The following is a 16,748-nucleotide window of genomic DNA, read 5'->3' as shown; positions in this document are numbered from 1 at the left end:
TTGCTAAGTCACTGCACCGTTGCCTAGCAACGCCAGCCAAGCTCAGCCCCATTACTGAGCAATCCAAGCAGAGTTCCAGCATCTTTGGTCAGTTGGTTTAATCTCTGTATGCGTTGCACAATGGCTTCTGGAAAAGACCAAACTTTCTGCTCTACTAATGCTTTTCAAAGATGTAAGGTTGTCTAACTGCTCATCTGTTTGCAGCCGTTTTCATGTGAGAGTGTAATTGTTGAATTGGGGCGTGGCCAAAAGCATTTAAATTGGTGGAGTTAAAGTGGCAAGAGGCCCTAAAACAGCTCTGAGCAGACTAAAACAATTTTGTGCAAAAATAATGTAATGAACATAATAAATCACCTTTAAACAAATATGAACAAGCTGCTCTCTATTGTCTTTTTACAAAATGTGTGTTTTCTGATTATTTTAAGACCCCAAACTAGAAACAAAATGGCAGTTCTTTAAAAATGACAAATTTTCCAGAGACAATGTTTATGAGCCATGTTGTCTTTGTTCAAAAGGTCAAGTAACACTTGAGGCTTTAAATTAGTTTTATTGGCTAGACTGAGGGCAAACCCTGGAACTAGATGAGCACAAATTGTCTAGAAGCAACAAATAAATAGATGTAGTAACTTTCTAAAGATACGTAATGATAAGTGTGTAGCTGTCTTACCAAGGAACAAAATCTCCCAGTGATTAATCTTCCAGGCGACATTGCTTATTAGAGCCTCCGCCATCCTGGAGTTTCCACGGTTTAGCGCGCTTCTTACAGTAAATGAAAGGACAGTGTTGCGCGTCCTCCCTAATGATCATGTGGCGGCCACATGGGTCCCACGATGACATCACCCGGGGCAATCTGACAACACCAAAGCAGCCCATTCACAACTGCTCTTTAACTGGTGGTAAATAACGCTGGTGTACGTTAAACAGAGGATGCATTTATGACAAACAGACACAGGCCAGGATGCAGTACAGCACAAGACTTATGGTCTGATCGTGTAGGAAATAACATGACCTCCAACCATGTTGGTTTAGCTGTTAAAACACGTGAAGAACTCTTAAAATTATGTTTTAATAAATAATTTCATACAAAAAATCATACTTTTAATTTAAGCACATTTATTCAGTGAAGGGGAAAATGTAGTGTGATAAAAATTAAATCTAGAACTATTTTGATACCTCTACGTTTCTATAATATGAATGCCACTCGAGATTTTTGAGCTCTTATTAATCAAAAGTTTCCTTGAAAATCTCCAAAATGAAAAACAAGAAAACAGGCCATTAAAGTAAGGCAGGAAATGAATGAAGTAAAGACGTCCCCGTCCTAACTTCGCCATATCTTCATTCTGAACAATGAATGAAGAGTTTTAGGCTGTTTTCACACAGACTAGACTCTGTTGACTCAATAATCACACTACTGATGTTAGCATCCACACTTTAAAAGATGTTATTAACTGTTAACTATGCGCTTGAGCGCTCTTCTCACAATAGAATGAAAAACTACAGTTCTAGCCTCGCCTCCCATTACCTTACATCCAAAACATGCGCAGTATGCTGTCTACAACTTAACAGACTCGGTTCAAATGCATTTTCAGTTGCCATGGTTCTCTTTCACAATGCACTGTGTCAAACAAACCAAACTATTGAAAAACCTGTTCCCCTCCTCGCCTGAAGGGGCGCTACACCAAGAACCACAAAAGAAAACGACATTAAACCCTCTAAAGAAGACACCGACCATAAATTACTTCTTCTTTAATGTAAACAAAAATAGAGTGGTGTCAGATTTTAGCCATTGTAGGATTTCTCTTTTGTCTTCGATTTCTCCAGCTACCGCTAGCTAGCGTTTGTTACCCAGAATTCCCTGTGCTGCAGTCTACTTCCTTTGTTTGGAGCAGTTTCAGGTCCGCTTGCCATTTGCATATGCATTCAAAATGCACCAGGGTTCACTTCAACCAAATCAAGACCGAGGTTTGTAGGCCGACCAAAGTTTGCTTTCTTTTGGTCCATATCAGAGTTTGATTACTTATTCATACCTCCTCAAACAAACCGGACTTTCTAGGCAAACGGACTGGAGTTCGATTAAAGCGGACCAGGCAGGGTTGGTGTGAATCCACCTTCAGCCAGAACTTAGACTTAGACAGCAGAAAAAATACAATCACCTTCCTAAAATAATGGCCTGTTACTTTTTTTTTGTTGTCAAAATCAGTTTTGGCAAAGAATAACTCAGGCCTTTATTTTAGGAAGGTGATGAAGTGGAGTGATTGATTTTTTGGCACCCTTCCCCCAGCATGTAAAAAAGACTGAACAAGCCGAGTCTCACACCTCTCCTTTTGCCCTTTGCGCAGAAAAAAAATTGTTTCCCATCACCCCTGATGCAGAGTGGTTGCCACGGTGATGGGAATTTCAGGATAAAAGAAAGTGGATTTGCTTCTGCTTGGTGTTCTTGTTGCTAGTTGTGTTATTCTTGAAGCCTTTCTTTCCCACACACCACCTTGTGTCTCATTTAGAAATCATTGCATGGAGGTAGAGTGAGAGCATGCAGCAGCTGGCCATGTGCTGCAGTGCTGCAGTATTCTGCAACAATTAGTCTGTTCAGTCGACGCCTCCCTGTGCTGCAGCTTTTAGGGGAGAAAAAAAATCACATCTCATCATGAAGTGAGTTTGCAAAATTAGAGTTTGGGAAAATAATGAGTATGCATGTTTGCAGATTAAAAGAAAAATCAGGACAGGTGCCAAAGACAGCCAGGGTGAGTCCCAGATTGGTTCTTATCAGATGTGGAAAGTTAAACATGGACAGTCAGAGAACACACCAATAACACATATTTATTTTGCAGAAACAAAGCTGATGAATGGATAAAAAAAAAAAAAACTAGCTCTGCAAGAGAGTGGACAGACGTGCACAGGTGCTGCAGGAGAGAGATGACCGAGAAGGAAGAGAAACAGACAAGAAGGGAGCGGAAGAGGGAGCCAGTGGGGGGAGTGAAACGAGGTGGAGGAGGAGACTGCAGAAGGAAAAAGGAGTGGGAGAGCAATTCCCAAACAGCTGTCCAGCAGACGTCCCAGTCATCCGGAGTGCAGCGCCCGGAGGCGGGTACAGAAGGCAGGACAGTGTCAGCGCGCCGCAGGAGCAGCACTGCGGCACACACACACACACACACACACACAGACACTCTTCGTCCGGAGAATCAGAGGGATACCAGACCGGGATTCAAATCCAGCCGAGGTAAGGGAGAGATGTTTGACCTCACGCTGCCATGCTAACATGATCCGAGTGATGCTGCTGGACATTTGCTGCTGACATGCATGTCTGTGGGGGTTCCTCTGAGAAAATGGTTTGAACCATAAAACTATGACCAAGCATGTATAAAAATCTCTGCTTTGCTTTCATTTATGTAATCTTAAGGTAAAACCACATCAGATTCTTAAGATTGTGCTTTTCTTTTTTACTACATCTTTCATACTAGTTCTGCACATTCAACAATTCATATATCTAAACGTTCAGCTTCTTCAGGGGAATTCTGCTGTATCTTTTTGTATTTTCAGATTTCATACTTTTTATAATATTTTAACTTCCATGCAGATTTTGGCTCCACTGAAATTCAGCAAAAACTTTATCTTCATCAGCCTGTTAATTCTGCCTACTTCGGTCTAGAAACCTAATTCAACTTTTAAACAAATCACAAGATGTTAAGCTATTTTCATATTATTCAGCTTTTTGATTTGAGTTTTTTTAAACTCATGATTTATATTTTATGCAGAATTTTTTTTTACAGTGTAATGGCAGAATTCTTAAACTGACAGTGGGCACTGATGTTTTTTCAATGTTGCTTTTTCACAAACAAAATGCTGCTGTTCGTACATATCTGACTCTACAGAAATAATTTATACATCAAAATGTAGCCATGGCTGTCTGCTTTGACAAAACATGAGCATCATTGCTGTAGGTTTTACAGTTTTCTTTCAAACACTTTTGGAGTTCAGGCATGTCACACCTTCCTCCATTGGGCTCCATATAAAATATTCAGAATTCCACAAAATTCAGCTAAAACATTCTGCTCTTTAAAACTCTCCTACTTCTGGAAACTTTGACCTAAAAACTCCATTCAACTTTTAAACAAGTCACAAGATGTAAAGCTATCTTCATGTTATTCAGCTTTTTGATATCTCTTACAGTTTTTCTAAATTCACGATTTAAGTTTTATGCAAATTTTTCGCTGTTTTCAGTTTTACAATGAAATCCAATGGCAGAATTCTTCAACTGGCAGAGCGCGCACTCTAGCAACTTACGCTTTTCAGCTTTCACAAACAAAATGCTGCTGTTTGTACATATTTCACTCTACAGAAATAATTTATGCATCAAAATGCAGCCACAGGTGTCTGCTTTGAGTAAATATAAGAATCAGTGCTGTAGGTTTTATGGTTTACTTTCAAGCACTCCCGGAGTGCAGGCATGTCACCTCTTCCTCCATTGGGCTCCATATAAAATATTTTCAGCTCTGTCCGTCTAGTCAGCTGTCGTCAGTTTGTCTCCCTTCAGCTGTTTTCAGCTCAGTTCAGCAGCTTCTTTCAGCAGATTAGCATTCTCATGGCTGTTTCACGAGGAACAGCAATTTTTCTAGTATCCCTGTTTTCCAGGAGACATTCATATTCCGGCTTCATGCTTGTAAAAAAGCTTGTTTGCTCTGCTGAGCTGCTCTTGCTTTGTATTTCTATCAAGTCGCGGATTTTGAAGAGGCCTTTAGCGATACACAAGAAGAAGAGTGTTGATTTTTGCCGGCACATGTTGACATTCTCTTCATGTTTCAAACGCTTTGATTCAGTTCCCCTGCTTGCATCTGCCAAGCAAAACTCTGGCAAGTGCTGGCCATGCATGCGGGTGGCACGAGGGGAGTGAGAAAGAAACAGAACAAATACTCCACCCTGCTATTCATTCAAGCCACTGGACTCTTTGAAAGCAAGGCCTTTGCCTATAATTGAGGAAACAGCTCATTATATTTTGTATTTTGTAAGGCTGCCATTACCCTCTGTGGCATGTGCTTTTTATAACAACCCCAAAGAGAGGGTCTTTCTGATATGCAAAGGCGTGACCCAAGTCAAGGTCAGTTTGACATCAAGAGGAGGACTTTGTAGCATCAAAGTTGTTTTATAGAGAGAATGGGAGGAGCTGGACTCTTTTTACTTCCATATGGTCCCAAAAAAGGCAACATGTAGATTAAAGTATGGTGATTTTTTTGTGTGTGAAAGATCACTCTGGTCATAATTCGATGGATATTTTGGGAAGTGCACTGTATCTATTTTTAAAAAGAAGGTAGCAGCTGCTTGCAGACTGCAAAGCATGAGCAAACTGTAGCGTTTATTTAGACTACAGTAAGATTACGCTGCATCTCAGAATAATACAGAGCCGCTGATATCACAAGCGCCTTTAAGGTGTCCAGAAATACCCGGGCGGATCACGAGCCATAAGCTTAATTACCCGATACCAGCTCTATATTTATCGGCCTCCACACTCAAAGCTTCATCACCTCGCATGCATTGCCTCGGCTTCCAGTTTTAAAGAGGCTGGGTTGGCTCCAGATCCCTGCATGTCCAGACAGATACTTTGCTGACCCAATGACACAGTGTTTTCTTCCTGCACCACTCCCGTTATGACTGCATGACTGCTTGGGCAAGCATTTCTAAGAGGAAGCTGCCATCAGCTTTCCATCTTCCCAGGAGGTGTAAATGAAACCCAGGGCTGCAATCTGTGGTGGCGACACCACTTAAATTGTACTTTGCAGCACGTGCCGAGTTGGTTTAAGTTTTGGAGTCGCTCCAAAAGCATGGTGTGAATCTAGGGCTTGTTTTGCTATAATACACCTGTTCAACTATTTACAGTGACTCATGGAATCATTCAGTCAGTAACCTCAATTAACTTTGTCGATTATTCAGCATAGAAGTCTCCAGCGTCACATTTTTATCAATCTGATAATTATGAATATGCATTTTCATTCCCAGTTATGCCAGGATGACAAACTATTTTTGAACATATTGTATTTCCATGTGATTTATAAAAATGCTAACTGAATACTAGCTTGGTAAAAATCCACAACTGTATTGCCGTTTTAAGTTTTAGCCAATCGCTAACGTTTGGCTGTGACATACGTAATGCGCTAGTACGACACTATAAAGCTTACTAGAAATGGCATCCTCCAGTGCAGCTGTTAATGTTAATTCACTACAAAAACTAAACTACAGGCAGATTGCAATGCTAAAACAGCAAATAAGTTTGGTTTGGTTGAAATTTAACCATTGAATTTCTCCCAAATTTCAATGGGAGAAATTAAAATTTCTACGACGGCAATGGCCATGCTCATTAAATCTTGCAGAAAAGACACAATGACAACATAATGTAATCCCATAATATGCTATGCCGACACTGTGTGTGCTGCTGAAAATCTGTTCATCAAGAAGGCTTGGAGCGGCTCCAACTGTCGGCAGCATGACCTATTTTCTGTTTAATCCAATAAACAATAATTTGACTAAATAGTGGGGGGACTCGTTCATCCTCAAATGGTCAAAAGATTCTTAAATATAAGAACAAAGTAATAATCAAACCATAAAGATATAACAAACTGAATGTCTTATAAAATCTGCTTCATTACTTTACATCAGCGATTCCCAACCCTGGTCCTCAAGGCACACTGTCCCACACTGCACATGTTTTAGAGGTTTCCCTGCTTTAATGTGCCTGATTCAACTGATTGCAGTTCAACAAACGCCTGTTAATCAGTCATCAATTGAAATAAGCTGGACTGAAGCAAGGAAATACCTAAAACATGCAGGGCAGTGAGCCTTGAGGACCAGGGTTAGGAAACACTGCTTTACACTTAAACCAACCTAATTCATGTGGTGAGATAGGAAACTTTGAGAGCAGCTTTAATGAAACAGATTAAGGTTTCATTAAAGCTAAGGCATTGAAGACTGACACCTAATTATAATATGTCTCATGTTTTGCTGCTGTCCCCTTGAATTCCATACATTCTTGCCGTTTAAGTCCAGCGTGAAGCCTGACACGAAGGTCAGTCCTTCAGGCTTTCACTGTATCAGCTGCCTTCTCATAGACAGCAAGTGGAAACCTTAGAGTATCCATATTGGATTACTCTTTCTTTGAACTACAAGACTTGTTTCAAAATTACTGCCAGTAAATACTGGCTCAAACTTTTAAGCTATGTTCAGGGCAAATGACCAAGCTGTGTAAAAGGGCTTTATAAGATATATGGCTTTAATACAATGCTAATTGCCAGTAAAAAAGCAATTACTCAGAAATGAATGATGAAATATCTGCACTACATAAACATTCTTTGAATGGAAGAACTGACATTTGCATTGAGACTGAAATAGGACAGATTTGAGGAATGTTGGACACTATGGTGGACTTTCATCTGAAACTGTTAGCTTCTCTCTTCTGTTAAAATAATCTGTTTTATTGTATTGAAGTTTTGTTTCATTGTTTTTCTTTCAACTGTTCTAAGCAAAAACAAAATAAAACAAACAGAATAAAATGTACTGGATATTGACTAACCACATGAAAGGGTATTCATAGCTCTCATTAGACATTACATGTCTATGAACTTTGTAGCTGGCAGCCATCTTGGCAGGCAGTTGCTATGGAGTTGCTATAACGATGAACAAGCTACAAGCTTACAGCTAGCTCTCGCTTCATTCCTATAACATAAACAAATATGCTACAACAATTACTCAATTACAATTTTTGAGTAGTCTAACCCACCTCTGTGTAATACTAAGATAAATATGACTGATTTACTGTAGTGCTTACTGCCAAACTAGCTAAATTAGCTAGGCTGATGTAACTTTTACCTGCTAGCTAAGATGGACATGTAGCCTATGTGTTTGTTACTACATTTACTTACTCTGCCAGTCACCAGAACCTTGTTATTCACACAAAAAGTTTGTACGCCCTTTACAAACATTACATTCGTCCATTTTGTACGTACTCTTCCTGTTCACTAAGTAGTTAACTATTTCGTAGTAGGAGATAGGAGACAGATTGTCCGCCATCGTCTGACATATTTTCCTTCTCTGTCTCATACGGGTCGATTCCAACAGCAGCCATTTTGTTCATGTATCTTTCTCTCACACATTGGTCAAGATATTTTCTTTTTGTTGGTCTCGAACCGCATGCACTTGCCTACCAAGATGGCGCAGATCACTTCTGCTTCAGCCTTGGAACTTTGAATACACGTCAGGATTCATACAGTCCACTGGAAAGAGAACTGTAAAATATTGTTTTACAAGATGCGAATAGATGATTCACATCTTCATGTTGTTCCTAAATAAAATTTTGAATTTAAAAACAAACAACCAAGTACAGTTTTTGCTGTATTTCCTTCTACTAACTTCTACCTCATCCCACTTTCTGCCTCACACGTGTCACACCTTTCACCGCCACCTCTCACAAACGCTCTCACTAACTCTTAAGTTAAGTTCCCATTCAACACGCTCGCACACATCCTGCCGGCTGTCAGAGCTATATTTAACACCAATGTGCTCATCGAGTGATAAACTGAGATTTTGCCTCGTAAACCTCATTTTCAAATAACGGAGGAGTTGTGACGATAGCGGAGGCCGTTTGGATTCAAACGCCCAGTGTGTGTGTGTGTGTGTGTGTGTGTCCCTTAATGGGCCTCCTGAACAAACACAAACTTGTTAAGTGACTGAGATAAGAACGGAGCGGCGATTCGGTCGGCTGCTGCAGGAATGTGGATGTTTTCCTGAGTGAAATGTAAGGTGTGGACCAGTCTGGCAAGGCACTCTCTGCTAATTAAATATGCCTATAAATGGGAAAGTGCTCCTCTTACTCACAGGCTGTCACCTCCCTTTAGCCACAAGCTGTTTTACTGACTCTGTTCTTCTATTCCATTAGTTTCTAAACTTGGTGACATTCTCCAATGGGTTTAAAATGGAAAATGTCCTCAACTTTACCAAATTTTCCATTTCTGTAACCTAGCTGGTGATCCTATGCAGTTGGGTAGTAAATAGATACATTTACTTAAGTAGGGGTATTTTTACTATGATTTACTTTTTACTTTTACTTCAGTAATTTTATTATGAAGTATTTCTTCTCTTACTTGAGTAAAATTTCTGGATTTTCTACCCACTGAGTGAAAAACAAACATGTTTTAACCAGAAATTCACTAGACACAGACACACACCTGCAGTTTTTGTTCACGTTTCATAAATTTTACATTGAAAGAAGCTTATTTACAAACAATTACCTTTGCCTGGTTTGGTTATTTTTTGTAACTTAAATTAACTCTTGTCATTTTGGCCTTTAAGTGCCAAAATTTTCACTTAACTTTATATTTTGGTCCATTTGCACTGCAAAAACACAAATCTTACAAAGTATATTTGGTCTAGATTCTAGTGAAAAAATCTTAGTTTTCTCTTATTTCAACTGTATTAAGCTAAAAGTAACTTTTTAGTAATGTATGGATGCTTATTTTAAGTAAATTATTCCTTAATATTGTTGAAAAAGTACTAGTTCCACTGGCAGATTATTTAACTTATTTCACAATCGTTACCTAGCAACGCCAGTCAAGCCCAGGGGTTTCCTAGCAACCCAGTTCTAGTTCCACTGGCAGAATATTTCACTTATAAAAAGACATTTTCCCATTTTATAAGTTAATTTATCTGCCAATGAAACTAATACTTTTCCATCAATAATAAGGAATTATTTACTTAAAACAAGCTCCTGTTTCTTGCTGAGAAGTTACGTTCAAGTTATTTTTTGTCTTATTTCAAGTATGATAAAATATTTGCACTAGAAACTAGATAAACATATTTGGTAAGATTTTATGTTATTGCAGTGGAGATGGACAAAATATAAAGTTAAGTGTACATTTTGGTATTTTAAGGACCAAAATGACAATAATTCATATAAATAATGTAATTTTTAAATATTAAATGACTGATAATTTGATCAGTTACTAAGTACTTGAGTAGACTTTTTACCAAATACTTTTTTACTCTTGCTTGGGCAGCTACTTTTGACTTTTAAGTGAATAAAAAGATGCTGAAGTAGTGTTACTCTAACTTGAGTACAATTTCTTGTTTTCTACCAACCTTTGATCTTATGGTTACAACAGATTTGCTCCTCAAAGAAAAACCAGTTCACATTCTGCATCCTGTTCCCTCCTAAGATGCCTTTGCTCTGTAATTCTTCACTCTTATCTCTCACACAATCCCCGTAAAGCCCTGTAAACCCGGTCCTTCCCACTTTGCCCTCCTCTGGTGCAGCTCTTTCTATCATGCTGGAGCAGTAGCTCGCTCCAAAAACAGGCTGCCCTGCTCTGATCCCCCTCTCTGCAGCCGCTCGCTCCCAATCTGCAGCCCAGCTGTTCCACATTAGCACATCCAGAGCTGGCGCAGACCAGAAGACGTGTGAATGCAGCAGCAAAGTCTGCAGATTTAGGCCTGATCCTCCTTTGCTCTCAAATGCGAGACAAGAGGATTTTTTCCTCACTCTTTAAAGACGCTGAAGGTTTATTTCTGGGGCGTGTGGTAAAGATTTCTTTCTAATAAATCTATCATACTGAGGCAAAACAGTAGCTAAAACTGCAGCAGCATCTTCCTGATACTTTAACATCACCCAATCTGATCAATGCATTTTATATGTAATTGTATCAAAGAGGATGAAATGAACTACAGAATGTTATGGCCATAAAATAAAAGTAACTATGAGAATAAAGTCAAAAAAATACAAGAATAAAGTTGTATGAGAATAAAAACAAAATAATGAGAATAAGGTCCTAATTTTAAGAAAACTGTTATAATATTACAAGAATAAAACTGTATGAAAATAAAAGTGAAATAATGAGAGTAAACTGATATTTTGAAAATAAAATCATATCATAAGAATAAAGTTGTAATAATGAGAACAAAGTCATAATATTACAACAATAAAATTGTAATATTTGATCAGTTACTCAACTTTATTACAGGAATGAAGTTGTATGAGCATAAAGTTGAAATATTGCAAAAATATTTATATTATGAGAACAAAGTCATAATAATCTGACAAGTCAAAATATTATGACGTTAATAAAGTCAGTATTAGTGTCATTATTTGGTAAATAATGGGACTTTTAATGCAAAATTCCATTAAAATAGTCATTTTCATAAAGACTGTCATGGTGTTACAAGATGTTTTATGACTGTCATGAAAGTTTTACCCAGATTTCTCTGTAAACTTTTGAAAACTCACATTTTTGTCTCTCTTTTGTCTGATTTCAGAAAAGTGTCCCCTCTCTGAAAGCCGCCGACAGGAGAGCCATTTCCAGATCAATGCCGCCATTATTCCTGGACTCCTGCATGTGGCGAGTGTTTCTGAGAATGTAACTGAAGCCCCTCCGCAGGGGAACCGTAACGTTCAGACCTACAGAACATTTTCATCCTAAACATCCGACGCAATCTCCCAACAAACAGCCATGCCTGCCAAAGCTCCCATTTACCTGAAACCCATCAGCAGCAAGAAGGGGAAAAAATGTCGGCTGAGAGACATTTTGTCTCCTGACATGATCAGCCCTCCGCTTGGCGACTTCCGCCACACCATCCACATCGGGAAAGGTGGAGAACGAGACGCCTTTGGAGACATGTCCTTCCTCCAGGGGAAGTATGAGCTTCTGCCTGGAAAAAAGGACGTCCACGCTCACTATGGCAACCAAAGTGAGTATCTGCGAGCGCACAGCACAAGCGACGCCTCCCTCACTGAAACTCCCTCACCGGTCCTCAAGAATGCAATCTCACTCCCAACCGTCGGGGGCAGCCAAGCGCTCACCCTCCCGCTGATCTCCTCCACCGTCTTCCCAGTTCCAGCAGATCCGCTGGAGGACTTTATGAGTCCGTCGCCGCCTCTGAAAGCCAAAAACCCCGATGAGCTAGAGATGCTCCAGATGGACGCCCTGCTGAGGTCCATGGACGTCTTCGACAGCGAGCCTTCGTCGCCGTTCGCCGACCTCCAGTCGAAACCTGACGTCCTTTTGGACCTGCTGGAAGGCGCAAACAAGTCAACCTTGAAGGCGGTTGCTAAGGCTAACAAGCTAAACAAGAGCGAGGGCAGATTTGAGAAGCCGTCGCCATATTTTATCAGCGACAATAGCTTGCGCAAAGCTAATGGTAGCTTAAACAGCAACACTAGCAGCGACAGCTACGGCAGCTTCGACAACAAGATGGACTTCCAGAACAACGACGTCTTCGATCGAAACGGATACTTTAACAATGACATTACCGTGGGATTCAAGCAGGAGCTGTCCAAGTGCAACAAGGACAGGGTGGACAGGGACAGCGGCGTGGAGGAGGGACGCATTAGCGATTTTGAGTTTGAGCTTTCCAAGGAGAAAAGCGGCTCGCAGGATTCCCTCGGCCAAATCACGGGGTCGCTCCTCTCCCTGGAGTTGGACCTGGGCCCGTCCATCCTGGACGACGTGCTCAACATCATGGATAAACCCGCAGCCAAGAGCCGGCCTTAAGCTGCGCCGCGACGGAGAAGAAGGGAATCGCAAAATTGAGACTTCTGAGTAATCAAAATGGTGTCTGGATATATCATTGAGATGAAAATCAGCTACAGTAAACAAAGCTGCTTATGTTTTTATTGTCAAAACTTCTAAGTATTCTAGCTTCTATGGAGTCTTTATGTTTGTTTTGTTTCCATCCCAGCAGCATGTTCAGGATGCACGTGCTTTGTGTTGTGCCTTTGATTTTCAGCTGAACATTTTCTTGTTCTCCTCTTGACCTCCAGATTAACAGAGAACATTTTCAGTTTATCTAATAATGCACTTTTTGTTGTTCATCACATGGTTCCAATTTACTATTCACATAACACTATGCATATTTGTGTTTTTCACATTGTAACACAAATAAATGAATTTTTCCTATTACGTGTCTTTATTTTGCAGTGAATGTTTACATACAGTCCTGGTAAAAAAGAAATATGTCCTTGATTTCTTTTTTTGTTTGGGGTCTTTATCTATTAAAATATTGTGTCAAGTGCTTAAGACAAACAGATCCACTAACAAAAGAACGATGAAGCCAAAATGGAGAAGCTGAGTGAAAAGATTTAAGTATGACAGCGAGTAAGATGGAGACATTTTGAGATCTCAGAATGATTTTTTTTTAGAAAAAACAAGAACATTTCAGAGATTGAAAAGTCAAAAGTTGACAAGAAGAAAAAGCAAACCTTGAGATTAATGTCAGAAATTTTCTAGAAAAAAAATAAAAATTTGAAGAGTAAAACATTTTTAATTTTTGTAACTCAGAAATTTCTAAAATTTCTGTGATCTAAAAATTTCAGGTTTTTTTGGTGGAAATTTACTCTTTTTTAAATATATTTAGTACATAAGTTTGATTGACAGCATTAAGCCCCGCCTCCTGGCTCTTATTGGTTGTTTTTGGTGCATTTCTTTAGATGGCAATAGAAGCTCAGAAAGGAGATTTATCTTTTCACTGATTATCTGTCTCAAACTGCCACAACATGGTGACAGTTTTAACAAATAAGTAAAAGACATTTTTTATAAAAACTACATGCTGCAGCTTTAATTAAAAAAACATGAACTTTCCCTTTCCTCCATTAGAACCATAGAGGGACACAGAAAGGCTGCAAAACTTACAAACAATCCCAGCAGGAAACCAATAAGCCTCAAGCTGCGGGATGGAGCCACAGAGCGTATCTATTGTGCTGCCTCTCACATTCCTGACATTCTGCCTCCTTGCCCTGCTGTGGGAGCCTCCGTGGGCCTTCATGGGCCCGGCAAGGCGCCTGCTCCGTGTGTTAGCGTGGGACAGGCGCACAGCGGAGGGGAGCGTCTGACATTCCTTGGATTCCAGCCACAAGTGTCCAGGACCGGACATAAATCAGCTGTTTCAGGTCAGGAGGAAGGGACACGTGATCCATCAGCTGTAAAGAACAGAGGCTATAAAACACACACCGCGGTTTAACCTCTGCGTTTGAGCCATGGAGCTCCACTTTTATTTCTGCTGGTTAAAAAATAAGCATTAGCATAACGGTATGTTGCTGCAATACGATGGATTACTAGGGTACATGCTAAGAAAATGAAAATAAAATCAAATTACGAGAATAAAGTCAAAATAATATGAAAATGAGGTTGTAGTATTCAAGAATAAAGTCATAGTATTACAACTTTATGCTTATAATATTATGACTTGATTCTCCAAATAAAGTCACAAGTCTAATGGCTTTATTGACAAAATATGACTTTATTCAGATATTATTTTGACTTTATTCTCATAATAATACAACTATTTTTGTTTTATTTTAACTTCATTTTCCCATTATTTCGACCTCATTTTCGTAATACTACGACTACTCTTGTATTGTTTTGCCCTTATTCTTGTAATATTATAACATATTGTTAAATTATATTATAAAATAACATAATATTACAAAGACAAACACTGTCATACGTGTTTGTCTTTGTAATATTTCATTCTCGTTTTATTTCAACTTTATTCTCTACAACTTTATTCTTGTAACTTTGACTTTATTCTTGTAATTTTATTTTATTCTTCATATGGCCTTAATACTTTATGTGAAACCAGCGACCTTGCTCATTTTCGCAACCCCTAAAACCCAAAAACACTTCAGCGTTGGTACCGAAACCTGATTACAAAGGTTTGAGATTAGAGCTGGGACCTCAGCATGTTAATTTTGATTAATTAATTGCATAAACTTTAATGCATACATTTTTTAACAGATATAAATTGCAATTATTTTTGTCATTTGTTTATATACAGTACAGACCAAAGGTTTGGACACACCTTCTAATTCAATGGGTTTTCTTTATTTTCATGACTATTTATAAGGCAAGAAATCCCACTTATTAACCTGACAGGGCAGGTTGACCTATGAAGTGAAAACCATTTCAGGTGACTACCTCTTGAAGCTCATCGAGAAAATGCAGAGTGTGTGCAAAGCAGTAATCACAGCAAAAGGTTGCTACTTTGAAGAAACTAGAATATAAGGGCTATTTTCAGTTGTTTTACACTTTTTTGTTTAGTGCATATTTCCACATGTGTTATTCATAGTTTTGATGCCTTCAGTGTGAATCTATAATGTCAATAGTCATGAAAATAAAGGAAACTCATTGAATTAAAAGGTGTGTCCAAACTTTTGGTCTGTACTGTACATATATATATTTAAAAAAAACATCCTGAGCCGGAACCTTTGTTGAGTGTTTCTGGTAGGCCCGTAAATCTGACAAGCAGAATCAGCAGCAATAGACGACAAATGTGCTTCTCTTGGTCCACTGGGAGTTAATTTCTGTTTCAGAAACGATCTAATTGGACTCTGAAAAGTCTGTTGTTGTGTTTAAGTTGTGCTAAAAGGAGTTAGCATCTGATAGTTGAACAACTAAAATAACAAATTAAAAACAATAAATGTCTCTGTTCTTGAGCTCATGTTTCTGTTTATTCAATAATTTAGCAACAAAACGTTTGTACATGTATGGTTTTTCAATAAAATGGGATGAATGTTGATCAATTAATTAGAAAATCTGCAACTAACTCGACTCAAAATTTCAATCAACTTCCATCACTGTTTAAGATTTATTATAAATTTTGCTTAAAGGATGAATGAAACCAAAACTACTATGCCTGTTGTTTGCTTCCCTTAAACACCGACACTGTCTCATCCTTTATGGAGAAAACAACACAAATTTGCTTTCATAAAAACGCTAATTTCACATGCAAATAATTATCTGGTTTCAATTCCTCTCCTGACAATGTGGCCTCAGAAAGTTCGTAAACAAACTGGGCTAGACGAGGCATTCAGAGGCGCTTCAAAAACCAGATGTTCAATCAGACACGACTGTTTCTCCACGCAACAACAAAAAAACAAGAAACAGTGTCACAGCAGACATCCCAGACCAGTGGAAAATCCCAGCTACGACTCCAAAGCGTTTGCATATGCTGAACTGAAGGATACAGCCTGGGAACATGGGTAATGAGAACCCTCACCGCCGGGGTAATTACTATGCTTATACCTGCAAAGGTCCATCACTGACTTGATGACAGCGCTCCATTTTGACAGGTGTGGAACCAGAAGCCCATTTCAGTCGGTTAAAAAAAGAAGTGCAGGACCGCAGCAACGTTGCATGTTTTGTAACATATTAAAAGATTCTGCAAGCCAAAATACCAGGAAATACCAGAGCTCTGCTGAAACCAAAGCAAATAATATTCATATGTTAAGAGTTTGAGCAGTCAATTGGCATTCTGCGTTTTGCAGCACTGCAAAAACAAAATCTTACCAAGTACTTTTGGTCTAGAGCAAACATTTTACTTCACTTCAAATAAGACAAAACTAACTTACAAGTAACTTTTCAGCAACATATAGAGGTTTGTTTTAAGTCAATAATTCCTTAATATTGATTAAAAAGTTCTAGTTCCATTGATTATTTAACTTACAACATCAGAAAAAGTCTTGACATAAATGAAATAATCTGCCAGTGGAACTAGAATTGAGTTGCTAGGTAACGGCTGGGCTTGGCTGGCGTTGCTAGGTAACGGCTGGGCTTGGCTGGCGTTGCTAGGTAATGACTGTGAAATAAGTGAAATAATCTGCCAGTGAAACGAACACCTTTTCATCAATACATGAATGTCAATGTTGACTTAAAACAAGCATCTATAGTTTGCTGAAATTTACTTATAAGTTTGTACCTTGTAAGACAAAACTAAGATATTTC

General features: G+C 38.9%; 1 protein-coding gene across 1 annotated transcript; it reads left to right on the top strand.

Annotated features, from left to right (window-relative positions):
• The first annotated feature begins 3,008 nt into the window (after positions 1-3,008).
• Positions 3,009-12,926, top strand: LOC102222492 (cdc42 effector protein 3-like). Its single transcript, XM_014469531.2, has 2 exons — positions 3,009-3,217; positions 11,287-12,926. Exon 2 carries the CDS (start codon positions 11,481-11,483, stop codon positions 12,519-12,521), a length of 1,041 nt encoding a protein of 346 aa, XP_014325017.1. The 5' UTR covers positions 3,009-3,217; positions 11,287-11,480; the 3' UTR covers positions 12,522-12,926.
• The last annotated feature ends 3,822 nt before the right edge of the window (positions 12,927-16,748 follow it).

Source organism: Xiphophorus maculatus, chromosome 22 (genome assembly GCF_002775205.1).
Source record: "Xiphophorus maculatus strain JP 163 A chromosome 22, X_maculatus-5.0-male, whole genome shotgun sequence".
In the NCBI taxonomy this organism is placed as follows: Eukaryota; Metazoa; Chordata; class Actinopteri; order Cyprinodontiformes; family Poeciliidae; genus Xiphophorus; species Xiphophorus maculatus.
The sequence above is the reverse complement of the archived record's forward strand: the minus strand, read 5'-3'. Positions and strand labels throughout refer to the sequence as shown.